Source organism: Cyprinodon variegatus, unplaced genomic scaffold (genome assembly GCF_000732505.1).
Source record: "Cyprinodon variegatus isolate N-32 unplaced genomic scaffold, C_variegatus-1.0 Scaffold226, whole genome shotgun sequence".
Lineage (NCBI taxonomy): Eukaryota > Metazoa > Chordata > Actinopteri > Cyprinodontiformes > Cyprinodontidae > Cyprinodon > Cyprinodon variegatus.
This window is the reverse complement of record NW_015150679.1, coordinates 546,900-560,624: the sequence shown is the minus strand read 5'-3', so window position 1 is coordinate 560,624 and position 13,725 is coordinate 546,900. Positions and strand designations below refer to the sequence as shown.

Genomic DNA, 13,725 nt, shown 5'->3' with positions numbered 1-13,725 from the left:
AATTTTCATCAGAACTCTGGCTGCAGCATTTTGGATCAGCTGAAGGCTTTTAACTACAGTTTGTGGACTTCCTGATAGTAAAGAATGACAATAGTCCAGCCTTAAAGTAACAAATGCATGGACTGTTGCTTCTTCCCTACTGTTAGCACAGTAATCCAGTAATCAGGTCAAAGGCCACTACTCTGGTAAAGCCACAGATTTGTTCACTTCTGACATGACTTGGTAACATTCGAAAAGATTTTGGACTAGACTTTGACCTAAATTCTCATCACCTTGGACTTGACCTCTTCTTATAATAAGCTATAAAGGTGGCCTAGTTTGTCGCTGTATTGCTAATAAGAGGGTCATGGGTTTTAATCCTGGTCTACAGTCTTTGTGTCTTAAGACTCCATGTAGATGTGTTGGTTTTCTCCGGGAACTCCAGCCTCCTCCCACAGTCCAAAAGGATGACTTTTTGGTTGCTGGTGACTCTAAATTGGTCTCAGGTGTGAGTTCATGGGGATGGTTGTGTGTCGTCCTAACTGCTTGAGGTTTGACTTTAAAGATGGGATGAAAAGTTTAATTGAAAGTTCTCTCCTGTCATTAATTACCATCTATAAGAGAGTCTTAAGACACAGGTGTCAAACTGGTTCCAGAAAGGGCCGTGTGGCTGCAGGTCTTCTTTCCAACCAAGCAATAGCACACTAGACTCCATTCATCTCATCAAGTGAGTCCAATCTGAACATGATGACTTGATGAGATGACTGGAGTCTGGTGTGCTATTGCTTGGTTGGAAATAAGACCTGCAGCCAAAAGGGCCCTTTCTGGAACCAGTTTGACACCCCGTCTTAAGATATTTAGAAAAAAGTTCCTCTGCCGGTTCAGTTTTTTTGCCCATACAAAAGCCAAGTGTGAAGTAACTCCGATAGCTTGCCTGGCAGACATGGCAGATATACACACTGAAAGGTATAGTCATAATGAGGAAAGTACTTCATCAAATTAGTATAGTTTGATGGAATATTCTTAGGCTTTTTAGGCCACCCAAAAAGCCCAATACCTTCAGAGCAAAGCATTACCTCATGTCTCTGTATCATTGCGGATAACAGCAGAAATGCGTCATTCATAATCAAAACAAAGTCGCTTTATTTCCTGTCAGACCAGAGCCCGCTGTGATGTCACTGGTTTCGTGGCCGCAGCCAAAGCTGTTGCTATGGCACATTCTATGAGTTGGATGAACAATAGAATACATATTTCTGCCGTTCATTAATAGTAACCCTCAATTCCTCTTATTAACTGACTTTTTATCCCATCTTTAGAGAAAGGAGACTTGCTTGGGAAGTAATGACTTGGTCCATCCTCCGCATTTTACATCCGGATTATGTAGGTCACTGATGTATGATGCAAACTTATGCTAACTCAAAGGGATGGTTTCACTTTTTCAGAAGTGAGGAAGCTGTTAAAAGTCACTATCTTACTCTGCAGTAGGTGATAATCTGACAGCTGATTCAGAGCAGAACTAATATTACGTTAAAACAACTTTACCTTCTTAAAATAACAGTTAAGAAAAACCCTATTTCAGATCTGCGTAAATTGCAAATTGCACCTTATGGTGAAGACTGCAGTTTTTATAAAGATGGCTGAACCATCAGTTTCATTAGTTCTCATATTTAATTCGAAATGTCTTCAATTTACAGAGAAGTGCAAAAGTTACTCCATGTCTACAGATCATGTTTCTGTAGAACAGGCCAAATTTAAGGATTTTCACTCTTCTTCTTTTTTTTTTTTTAGCTGTGCTTCCATGTTCTTGCATTTTTGTCTGAAAACCCCCTAAAAGGGTTTCACTTTTCTTTAGGTTTTGCTGAATGTGCTGCCTTTAACCCTAATATTTATTGCATCAAATGAGATGCTTTGACTTTTATATTTTAACCAGGCTTTCCCTGCAGCTTCCCTGAGATTTGGATACAAGGGGAACTTTTCTTGAACATTTATCACAAAAAAAAATATATAATAATAGGATCCATACAGTTTCTTTCTTTCTCTTCTCATCGTAGTGCACCATGTTTTGCGTCTTTGATGTCAGTACTGACATCTTCTCTTATTGTTTCCTTACTATGACTGGCCATTTACAAATCAGTTGAACTTGAAGTAGCAATGCAACGATCCATTATAAAATATTGATCATCTTAAAAAAGGTAAGGAAAGGCAAGACAAGGAAAGGAAAAGTAAGACATGAAAATCAGGGGGGAGATAGGATAAGTAAAGCCAGCAAAAGAAAGGAAATGAAATGCAAGCAAAGGAGAGGAATGGAATATAGTTTTATTTCCAGATGTGGAAGTTTAAATCAAGTGCCATATAAAAGTTGTTTAAACATCCCAGAGTGAGCATTAGAGTAGAAACAAATAGGTACACTGTGACATAAAAGCTGCAATATTTCACATACATGCTCAGCTGTTATACATGAGCTGTGGTAGGAGATATTTGCTCTGTCATGCAATGCTAGCTGAGTGGTGGCGAAAACAAAAAAACCTTTTATGACAGATGTATGGATGCTCCATCCTTACTGTTTCATAATGTTACCAGCTGATGCATTTTAATGTTTTGTTTTGTCAATGAATTTTCTGTGAGTTAATATACGTGCTAATAATTGGATTGGTGTGTATTTACATCTCATCAGTATCATGACAGACTTGGTGATATCACCAAATTTTGCTTTGTCATCATGAACAAGCATCCTGATTCTGCATCATGATGCAGCTGGTGATTTACACCCCTACTGGTTGGCTGGTCTCAACTAATATTTACTGGCCTGATTTTTATGGATGCTGAAAAGAAGGATTTTAGCTTTTAGCTATTGCATATTATGGTTTAGCTGGTGCATTTGTAGACATCAGCTTTCAACTTTCAGAATCTCAGTTTGATTTAGGTCTGAACATATACATTAATTATATTGTTAGAGTGAATTTTTAGCTTGGGCCTATTGGAAGGTGAAGCTCCTGTTTAATGTTAAGGCTTTTGATGCCTTTAAGAGGATTTCTCTCCAATGTTGGTCTGTATATGAAACTATTAATCTTCCCATAAACTCTAACCTGCTTCCATGTCATTCCCTCAGCATAATGCTGCCACCACCATGTGTAACCATTGGGAACTGATTGTTCAGAGTGATGCAAAGAGTTACTCACATTTGTCTTTGTGTAAGAATTCAAAATAAAGCTCAGCAAAGTTGGACAAATAGTAAAAAAAAGAAAAAAAGGTTTCCAGCTTTCTAAATGCTTTGGTAATTCTCTTTTGTTATAAGATCTTGCTGGACCCAGATCACTCTGTTCACTATTGTCCAGGTTTGTGACTGAAGTCTAAATGAGCGTCAGGTTATCCTCCTTCTAAGCTGCAAACCCTTTTAAGTCCTGAACAGTCACTGCACCACTTCCCTTTGCAGGATGCTGAGGACATTGTGGCAAAGATCAAACAGCAGCAGTACCAGTACCTCCTGGGCAGAGACCAGCTCAACAAGGAGAGGAATGACGGAAAGGTCTTCCTGCATTTTGGTGAGTTATGAAGAGTGCAGACCATCGCAGACATGCAACAGCTGAATCGGTGGTGAGAAAGTCAATCTAATCTTTATTTTAACTGCAGAGGAGGAGGAAATAACATTTCCACCCACGTATCGCTTTGAGAGAGATACACGAGAGAAGTATGCCTACACAAAGGCCAAAGCTACTGGGGTAAGAGTGTGTTTGGTTTGTAAAAAGTGAATCCTGAACACACAACACCCTGGAACATATATAAAACTGAATCTAGATAAAAGTCCAAATTAGTATTTATTTCACCCTTGTTTACACAAATAGATAACACTGGGAATGTTTTCAGTAGAAACCTTCACATTCATGGTTTAATTATGAATAATTACATTTGCAGACAAAATACAACCTGCCATCATGGTGCGATCGAGTGCTGCGGAAGTCTTATCCTCTGGTTCATGTTGTGTGCCAAGCATACGGTGAGTATTTGTCCTGCATCATCCAATTATCAAGGCTCTACTTATGGAAACCTCCTTTCAAAAACAGGATTAATTTATCTAAACTATTGATTCTCAAACTTTTTATAACTATCAGTCTAGCGGCTCAGTAGAGACAATGGCCATTTCTCAATTCACGAGAACGCGAGTACGCACTCGCGTTCTCGTCAAGTCCGTTCTTGACGAGAACGCAGGAAGATCGGACTTGACGAGAACGCGAGCACGCAAGCACGTATGTGTATTGGAACAGAAGCATACTCGTGACGTCATCACATGCAACATTCTTTAGGATTTCTTTAACAGTCAAAACTATTTATTCCCTACACAAAACATTTTGAAAACAATATTTTTCATGTCTAAAGCTTAAAAAACATAAAAAAAAATTACCGAACCGTGGGTATAAAACCAGCAATGGCGGGAATTTCTTTGTTGGGAGTTGTCAGAATGAGCGGTAGTTCACACATAAGTAGACCGAGAGAAGTGCACTACAGACGGGGTAACATTAGCCCTGGCTGCGATTACCCCCGGAGGTCTGCTGGTCACTCTGGTCCGCTCAACGTCGGACTTTATTTTTTAATTTCGCACTAACTCTGTAAACAGGCCACACAGGGAGGCTTAAATGCATAATGTTATCACCTCAAAAGATTTCAAACCGTACTTTTGGGGCATTCTGGGGAAGCGGTCAGTATGAAGACCGCACAAGTCTGCTCTGATGCATGCTCGATAAAGAGGGCGGGGCGAGAACAACATCCGGGGATTTGGTGCGTTCTCGATCTGGCGTTCTTGAGAATTGGAACGGTACTCGGGCTGAGGCTGATGACGTGTCACGAGCACACGAGAACGCTCAAGAACGCATATTGAGAAACAGCCCAAGTTTTTCCAACTGCTGCTGAACTAGCTGGTGATGCTAACTGTAAGGAAGGATATCATTCAGTAAATATGCCTGATGTTCTGAGTTGTGATCATGACGTTGTTAAACTTTGGGATTAATGTTAATCTGAGATCCAGGTTTTAATGCAGAGCTTGAAGTTATGCATTGTAAGTAGCTCCTGGTTCACTGTCCTGGATCTGCTGCGTTCAGACATCCCTTCTTACGGTGCGATTTGCTGCATTTTTTTTTTGTATCATATTATCATTTCTGAAGAGTTAGTGAGTGAATTTTATTCCATTATTGTTGCAAAGAAAGAACAGGTTTTGTAAATTGAAATTTTTATAAAATTAAAAAAAATGTAATCCAGAAATTCAACTTTTAAAAAAAATTTAATAAGAGGAAGATTTTAAAATTAGTTTTGCTGTTTTGTCCGACTTTGTCTTTGCATCATTATTCTTTCTCTTCTCTGGTTTAGTAGTGATGTTTAGTCTTATGTCTTAAGTTCTCTCCAAGTATTTTTGACAACATTTGATGAAAAACACCATTTGGACTTTTTTTAATCTTCAGGATGCACTAATGACATCATGACCAGCGACCACTCGCCTGTTTTTGCCTCGTTTGAAGTGGGAGTTGCATCCCAGTTTGTCTCCAAGCAAGGTATAGTGCATACACAGCGCCTATCTTTAACAAACCGGTTGACCTAAAGTAAAGTGAAGGATGTGTTACACTGCGTTCTGATGCTTGGCCTCCTCTGTGATTTTTCAGATCCCAATAGCGCTCCTCAGGGTGGTATCCAGATCATGAACTGTGTGGCCATCTTGCTGACAAAGTCAAAGACCAGGTTCTTTATAGAGTTCCATTCCAGCTGCTTGGAGAGTAGGTTTAGTCTTAAATCATAGCGAGCACGTTGCTGGATTATTTGCTGAGTGATTTGAGCCTATGAAAAACATTTGTTCCCTTCAGAAACTGTGAAGACCTCAGAGGGAGATAACACAGATACCGACGGCGCCATAAAAGTTTGGTTCGGGAATAAAGTCGAGGTGAAAAAAAAGCCCCTTTCCACAGTTACTACCAAAACAGATCTAGTAATAATCGCCTCCGGTCTGTTCTCTCAAAGCTCACTCCGATCATCTCTGACCCCGAGTACCTCTTGGATCAGCACATCCTCATCTGCGTGAAATCGACAGACTCTGACGAGTCGTATGGTAAGGATGCCGGTCCCTTTTTGTGTCGTTTTTCATTGAGCGATGGTTCTTTCTGATATGTTCTCCCTAAATATTTTTACCGGTAGGTAAATATTTTTTTTCCCTACTTGCTTTGATTCTGTTTTATTTTGCTAATAAATGCTAATAAATAAATTTGCCTTGCCTTGCCTTGTCTTGCCTTGCCTAAAGGAGAGGGATGTGTTGCACTGCGAGCGGCACAGTTCTGCTATAGGGAGTTCCAGATCACGCTGACTCACCATGGAGAGAAGACGGGCACGCTGACTGGTGGCATCCAGCTACGCACCTCTGAGTTCAAACCCACTGAGAAGTTATACGGTACGACTGGAAATCAGCTAACCTGCTGCTCGTTCAATCTCTTCCAAGTTCCTCAGATAAACTCTTTCTTAATTATTGTTTTCAAATATTTTTCAGATTTCATTAAAATTGAAAGAGACGACGCTGCTCCTTCAAAGAGCCGAGGTGGAGACAAGTAAGAGGCCATTCACACAGTCATACTTCAAAAAGCATCTTAAACTGAGACTCATTGTGTTTTCTTTTTGTTAGCAGGTCCTCTGTTACACAAACACACGATATTACTAACCCCAATTACATGGGATTTTCATTCAAAAGTGGGAATGTGACAGATAAGGGCTGGAGTTACAGCATGACCCCGAGAAATGCTCCCAGTGGTGGACAAGGAGGTAAAGAGTCCAAGAAGCCCGGTTATGATATGGGCCCAAGAAGTTCCACCGCCATAAATTATACCGCGTAAGTGCCTCATTATTAACACACTTCTATAGGGAATAGTGCACCCATGCTTTCTGGGGTGCAAAGGTGCCATATTCAATTACAATATGGGTCCTCCATGTGGTCAGCATGTGCGTTTCTAGGAAAGGGCCAACCGGGGCCAGTGCCCCTGTAGATCATGTCCTGGCCCCTGTTAAGGCCCCTGTACTGAAGACATAACACTCAGAGAAACTCTAATGATGATGTGCACTGGAACAGACATGGTTACCGATACATCCTTTGGATCTATTTCATTTTCTTTCTTTACAAATTCAAAGTTTATATACCAATATAGAGATAGGATCCCATTTTTCAACTGCTAAATTTTTTTTCAAAACAAATAAAAATCTAATTTTAACAGCTTAATTTAACAGTTTTTCTTGCGTTCTAATTCAGATTTTATAGAAAAGAGTAATTTTAACTTAAATTAAGTCAAAAATATGTTAAATTCCTAAATTATGAATTTATATTGACCTAGTAAGACATACAATTTCAATTGAACACAATTGAATAGAAAATTGACTTCATGCAGCTTTCTTAATATATTTGAATCCCTTGCCCTGATTTATATTTCACGCTTTTCTGTGCCCCCATGAAAACACGCTGGCCCCCTTCCTAGCCCCCGGATACATTTGGTATAAAACCGCCACTGGTGGTCAGTATCCGACCCCTTCTGCATGCCGATGCGAGGTGTACTTGCCTTAATGCTTCCCAACGCTTTATGATGGACAGATAAAAAAATCCAATAGCATGTGCACCACTGCTGAAATGATTGCATCATTGCAAGCAAGTGAAAAATAGATTTCGGAATTTTTTATTATCTTCTTTTTACCTTTAGCATGTTTTAAACCCTTCAATTGGTTAAGCTTGAACTGTATGACATTTCTCTGCAAGCAACACAGGTTTAAATGTATTCACAGTGAGACAGGCATGAAAGCACACTTGGTTTTTATTTTAATGTTTTTAGTCAGTTGTAGAGAAACAACCTTCTTTCAATCATATATCTTCTACATACTCAACAACTGTTCTTGGAGAAAATAGATTTATTTATATTAATTGGTTTTAAGCCACTTTATAGGCCTAGTTCATACATTTCTACTCAGGTAGAGGTCTGGGCCATGTCAGATGACTAATGATAGCCTGCTTCCCCTGGGTTAAAACCAATTTTAAAGCTTGTGGAGCTTGATTGTCCTGTGGGAATACCCAGATGTCGGAGTGAGACAACATTTGTCCATCGATCCAGTCCAGAGGCAGGTTTTTTTTTTTTTTCAGAATGAAAAAAGGAAGGAAAAATAAAAAGAGGGCAAAAAACAGCTTTCAAAAGGGTGAAATTAAAGGGAAAAATTAGTGTATTTGATCCATTTCTTTTTCCAAAAAAAAACGGGCAAAAAAAAATTGAGTTCAGTTGGTTTTTTTATAGAAAAGAGGAAAGAAACTAAATAAAAATAAATAAAAGGAAGGAAGGAACTAAATAAAGAGGGAGAAAATAAAGTAAAAAAGGGGGGAAACTGAAGTTTCATAATTTTTTTCAAAGGGGAAAAATTACCCTTTTATGAAAAAGAAAAAAAGGTAAAGGGAGATTCAGTATTTTTTCTTTATTTACAGACCAGATTCATTTTTTTATCATTGTTTTTAGAACATAGAACAATAATTAATATTTACACTTGATGTGATCCAACAATTGATAAACTTATCCTTACTGATGGATTCTTCTCCTCTAGGAGTGAAGATGAGAAGCTGTCAGAGATGTTAGACAACCCACTGTACGGCTCGATGTCCAAATTACACAAAGACCAAGCCCACCTCCAGCCAGACTTTCTTACACCAACAGCAGACGTAGAGTCTGATCGCCCCCCGCTGCCCATGCCACGCAACCGCTCCTTCACCTCCTCTGAGAACAGATCCCAGCCGCCCACCCCCATCAGCCTACATCCCCCAGGACACAAGAAACCAGTGGTTCCCTCTCGCTCAGAGGGAGGGCTGGGACACAATCAGCCTCCTCTGCCGTCCAAATCCCGCCCAGATCCACAGAACCCCAAACCCAGAGATTACAGAGAAACCTCCGAGTTCCCCAGCAAACAGAGAATCCCGTCAAGACCCGGTTCATACCTGCCTAACAAAGACAGTAAGGAACACCAAAGACTTAATAGATAAAGCTAAATAAACAGACACTAATTGATTTTTTTCTTTTTTTTTCTCAGTGCATCCAGAGTTTCCAAAGACGGGCCGTCCAATAAACTGAGATAAAGCTGCAAATAAAGCCAGCACTGACAGAAACAGCTGCCTTCCCTGCATTAAGTGAAGCCAAAGCTCCAACTGCTTCTTTTCATCACTGTGTCACAGTATAGCCTATTACTTCTCTGCACTGTCAAAAAAACATATTTCTCCCTTTGTTATAGATTTGAGTTAACTAGTGTTGCACCGATACCATTTTTTTGGCCCCGATACTAATACCTGATACCCGGCTGTGCAGTATCGGCCGATACCGATACCATCTGTTTGAAATTGATGTGTGTGTGTAAATATGAAGAAATGCATACTACTTGGATGTAAAATAATTGTTGCCTACCTTTGTGAAGCAGGAAAAAGACTAATACAAAGTCGAATACAATAGTTGAACAAAAGTTTAGCTCTCGAAATGGTATCGGTGCCCTATTTGTTGGTACTCGCCGATACAGATAACACCATTTTAGTGCTGGATCGGGGCCCGTCCTGATACTTGTATCGGTGCAACACTAGTTAGAACTAAGCTACATTTCCAGTCTTATGCTAAGCTAAGTTATCTACACGATGGCTGCAGCTTTAAATTGATCAGATCACACCTGGTGGGGGCCCAGCAAGCTGTCAGTTTGTTCCATATAAGCCACTTAATGGGATCTGGGATTAGAAACGAAACATAACTAGTATTGCTATGTTTTTATTAGCTTAGTTTTTATTTTTTTTGTTTCCTCGCCAAGTCAGCCATGTTTCTATGGTAGTCCAAAGAGGTCAAAGCAAATGTGAGATCAAGAAATGAAATCACATTATATTTCAGTTTGATGTCGCTGCATCGATCTTACTTTACTGTTACAGAAAGTCGATATCTGCTAAACTTTCGTCACACACCTTGTCGGTTACAAAAGCTAATTCTGCTTCCAAATAATTAGAAATGGGACTTTACACTATACTGTGGCTGATGAATGTATACCACACAGTATTAAATTGCACAAACGATGTCATATTTGTCTCCAAATGTATAATACATTCCAAAATAAATACAGTTGTGGAAGTTTAATGGCAATGTGTATTATTTTTATTGATTTTTTTTCTTTCACAAGGTGATTCCTTATAAAATAACTGGTTGTGAAGAAACTTGTAATTTTTTATAAGTGTTCCATAAAAGTTTGAAAAACAATCCACTGGACTTTGCTTCCAAGGTTTGAAGACGTTTCGCTTCCCCTTTTGAATTGAAAAAGCTTCCTTGAGGGGAAGCGAAACATCTTCAAACCTTGGAAACAAAGTCCAGCGGATTGTTTTTTAAACTTTTATGGAATGACTATGACCTGGATGACTGAGAATCTTCACAGCAAACTTATAAGTGCATTTATAAAAAGTATAGTCTATTTTTTAATGCATTACAGTTCTTACAATTTGACCTTATATCTATGTAAGTGATTTGTAAGTTTTTTGTGTGACTTTAGTCACTTTATAGAATATGTGGAGAGGGTTGCCTATTTTAACCACAATATCTTCTTTGTGAAAAGTAAATATACATCCATTTATGAAGATATTCAAACTTTGTTGTAAAACCATATGCAAATTAAAGTGCTATCTGCCTGCCTATCAGGCCTTGTCCACACTGACAGGGATTCTTTGTATTCTATTCTTACATAGAGACCCATTTGCACATTTCTGCTCTGGCTTTAAGCAGGGACTGGAGCTAAAGCATGGAAACTAAGATACATGGAGAAAAAACATATGGCAACCAGAATTTACAATTTACATAGAAGAACCAGATTCAGCATTTTATCCCACCTGCAATCATGATGTATATCTAGAAATTATATCTATAAAACTTCACAATAGCTCTACAACTAAAAGAACAAATAATTCTAATAAACGAAATATAATCTGGGAGGAATTTGCCTTATTTTGTTTTCTTTGGTTTGTATCCGCAGGCTTAGGTGTAGGTTTTAAAAACCCTTTCATGTTTTCAAGAGACTTTTTCTCTGCCTGCAAGGATTACATAAACTAATGTTCTTTTTTAGAGAAGGTAAGATACAGACCTAAAAAAAAGGCATTTTTTACTTATCTGGTGTGTTTAAATCAGACCACATGTAAACAGGAGATGATTTAGTCACAATTTAAATATTTATTGTGTACTGCAGTGCTTACTTTAATAGTCTATGATGATAGAATGCAAAGTATCACAACAATAAATGTATAGATTACAAAATACTAAATAGTTTTTAACCCTACATGTTTGTAGGCCATATAGCCTTTGTACTTACATAAAACAACAAATTGTCATCACTTAATTCCTGTGCTGCCATAGAGCAAAATCAAATGGGAAATATTTAATTACATGTACTTTGTTTGATTAAAAAGTTCCGGTAACATGTTTGAATTACGGTATTATTATTAGCTAAATTAATTATCTAAGAATTGTTTAAGTAATTGATTTTTGCTATTTTTTGAGGCTACCATACACAGTCCGCTACTTCTCAATACTTCTAGAAAAGAGTTTAAAATGGTGAACAGCTATTAAGATTGGTATTGTCTATTTAGCACAAAGCATTGAAACCTCTCTGCCTTTATCACTTGGTTCTCCTACTATAGCTGGAATCCCACTTACAGATAATAGATGCAACCATGTTTTAGCAGGAATGAGCCTTTCCTCATCTCTACCCCTGTATGTAAACACAGATACAGACTCTAAAGGACAGGAAACTCTGGAACTTTTTTATTTCTTTATCAATAAATTGATATGAACAAAGTCAAAGAGGCTGTTTTCAAAATTGTTAATCAGCATTACCCCTTCCTTATTAAATATATCTAAGTTTTGCAAGTAACAATTGTACATTTTGTGGATGTAAAGGTGAACCCGTTGCGCATATTTTTGTTGATTATGTCCACATTGCTTCTTTCTGGTTCCACTTTCAAAGATATATATCCCCAAAAAATAAAAAAATAAATTATATATATATATATATATATATATATATATATATATATGTGTGTGTGTGTGTGTGTATAATTTATTTTTATTTTTATTTTTTATTTTTTTATTTTTTTTCTGAGCTCACTTGAAATACTTTGTATGGTCGCTAATCCAAATGTAACAATTGATGAAAAAATATTTAGAATTAATTTAGTTATAATTTTATCAAAATACTATCTATATAAAATTATTTGGGGGAAAAAACACACCTTCCTTTATCTTAAATATGAAAGATCTTAAAACAGTGGCATACCAATGAAAAATTGGGGATAAAAAAAGAAAAAGAAATCAATCAAAACAATAAAATGACATAATAATTTAAATGTACATGTAGCAGGATTCTAGGTGTTTTTTTGTTTTTGTTTTTTTTGTTGTTTTTGCATTTGTTCCTATACTTGTGTTTTTCTGTAAAGTGTATCCAAGTTGTATGTCATTAATCATCAGTCAATAAAGTTCTATACTATATATATATATAAAAAAAGTCCTACTTCTCCTTTCATGCTCTGAGCGCTAAAAACATCTCTGGCGCCCCCTGCTGGGGCCGGCGAGTCTTTGCAGCCTCATACGTCATTAACAGTAGACGGACTTAAACCCAGCAAGAATGGTAGGAAAGCTTAACAAGTTTTACGATTTAATAACAAACTACGCGTAAACTCCTTAAACTCAGAGTATTTATTATGTAATTCCGGGTTCATCTTGATTATTTGGAGCGGTTTGAGTGCAGCGCTTCTCTATAAACCGCCTCCATCGTGCTCGACATGTAGCTCCTAGCTAGCAGTAACGTTAGCTTGTCGCTCTCTTTTCCAGCTTTTCTATTCGTTTTTCAAGTCGCTGGTGGGGAAGGACGTGGTGGTGGAGCTCAAAAACGACCTGAGGTTAGTGCTTTATGATGCAGACCAAACACTCATCTTTTATTCACTGTGACCGCTGGTTTTCACTTAGAGAAAACGACTAAGCTAGCTGCATCTGCTAAGTCAAAACTACTGTACGGATATTTCTATGAAAACAGAAATATCTATGTATGTCAAGCAGCTTTTTTTTTTTTTTTTTTGCATGTTCCCAGTAATGCATGCTCATAATAGAAGAACTGATATCCATTTTCTATTTGCAGCATATGTGGAACACTTCACTCTGTTGATCAGGTTTGATTTTAATGGCTTTTTTAATATACTTCAAGTCTTTAAAATGTTACAGTGGTTTGTAATGTTATTTTTCTTCTTTTCTTCTCATTTATGTTGCAGTATTTGAACATCAAGTTGACAGACATCAGTGTGACAGATCCAGAAAAATATCCACACATGGTAAGCTTTCCTGCCCGTCCTAACTTTAGGTTTAAGAGGTTTTCTAATGATGCTGTGTCCTTTTCTTTCCAAATATAAGAAGCTTATTCACAAAACATAATTCAAGAATGGAGTATGAACAGTTTATTCTAGTTCCATCCTTTTTTATTCTTTTTTGAATCCCTAAACCTTTGTTTCAAAGTTTTATCAATGCTCCCATCCATCCATCCATCCATTCATCAGTAGGTTATTTCATCCATCAACAATACATCTGTCCAAATTTAAGACATCTGTTGCTATATTGTTCATACCTTCAGCCATCCACTAGTATCCTGTGGGACAATATTTTGTTTACACTGTGATAAAGTTGTAGGGAAGTTATATTTAAATGT

At 37.7% G+C, this 13,725-nt stretch overlaps 2 protein-coding genes across 3 annotated transcripts in view; both read left to right on the top strand.

Annotated features, from left to right (window-relative positions):
* inpp5d (inositol polyphosphate-5-phosphatase D) overlaps nucleotides 1-10,064 on the top strand; it is a 33,027-nt gene extending 22,963 nt beyond the window's left edge. The window contains exons 16-27 of one of the 2 annotated variants that reach the window (XM_015380992.1): nucleotides 3,413-3,521; nucleotides 3,610-3,698; nucleotides 3,892-3,973; nucleotides 5,430-5,519; nucleotides 5,628-5,738; nucleotides 5,826-5,902; nucleotides 5,980-6,067; nucleotides 6,257-6,403; nucleotides 6,500-6,557; nucleotides 6,632-6,835; nucleotides 8,575-8,978; nucleotides 9,055-10,064. In XM_015380992.1, the coding sequence (XP_015236478.1) occupies nucleotides 3,413-3,521; nucleotides 3,610-3,698; nucleotides 3,892-3,973; nucleotides 5,430-5,519; nucleotides 5,628-5,738; nucleotides 5,826-5,902; nucleotides 5,980-6,067; nucleotides 6,257-6,403; nucleotides 6,500-6,557; nucleotides 6,632-6,835; nucleotides 8,575-8,978; nucleotides 9,055-9,095 (1,500 nt within the window). In that variant the 3' untranslated portion in view covers nucleotides 9,096-10,064. The remainder of the gene's footprint in view (nucleotides 1-3,412; nucleotides 3,522-3,609; nucleotides 3,699-3,891; nucleotides 3,974-5,429; nucleotides 5,520-5,627; nucleotides 5,739-5,825; nucleotides 5,903-5,979; nucleotides 6,068-6,256; nucleotides 6,404-6,499; nucleotides 6,558-6,631; nucleotides 6,836-8,574; nucleotides 8,979-9,054) is intronic. The other variant, XM_015380993.1, reaches the window with a different exon arrangement.
* Nucleotides 10,065-12,591: 2,527 nt separating this feature from the next.
* The window catches only part of lsm2 (LSM2 homolog, U6 small nuclear RNA and mRNA degradation associated), a 4,527-nt gene continuing 3,393 nt past the window's right edge, over nucleotides 12,592-13,725 (top strand). Inside the window, exons 1-4 of the mRNA XM_015380967.1 lie at nucleotides 12,592-12,657; nucleotides 12,861-12,928; nucleotides 13,165-13,195; nucleotides 13,295-13,354. Coding sequence (XP_015236453.1) covers nucleotides 12,655-12,657; nucleotides 12,861-12,928; nucleotides 13,165-13,195; nucleotides 13,295-13,354 — 162 coding nt within the window. The 5' untranslated portion in view covers nucleotides 12,592-12,654. The remainder of the gene's footprint in view (nucleotides 12,658-12,860; nucleotides 12,929-13,164; nucleotides 13,196-13,294; nucleotides 13,355-13,725) is intronic.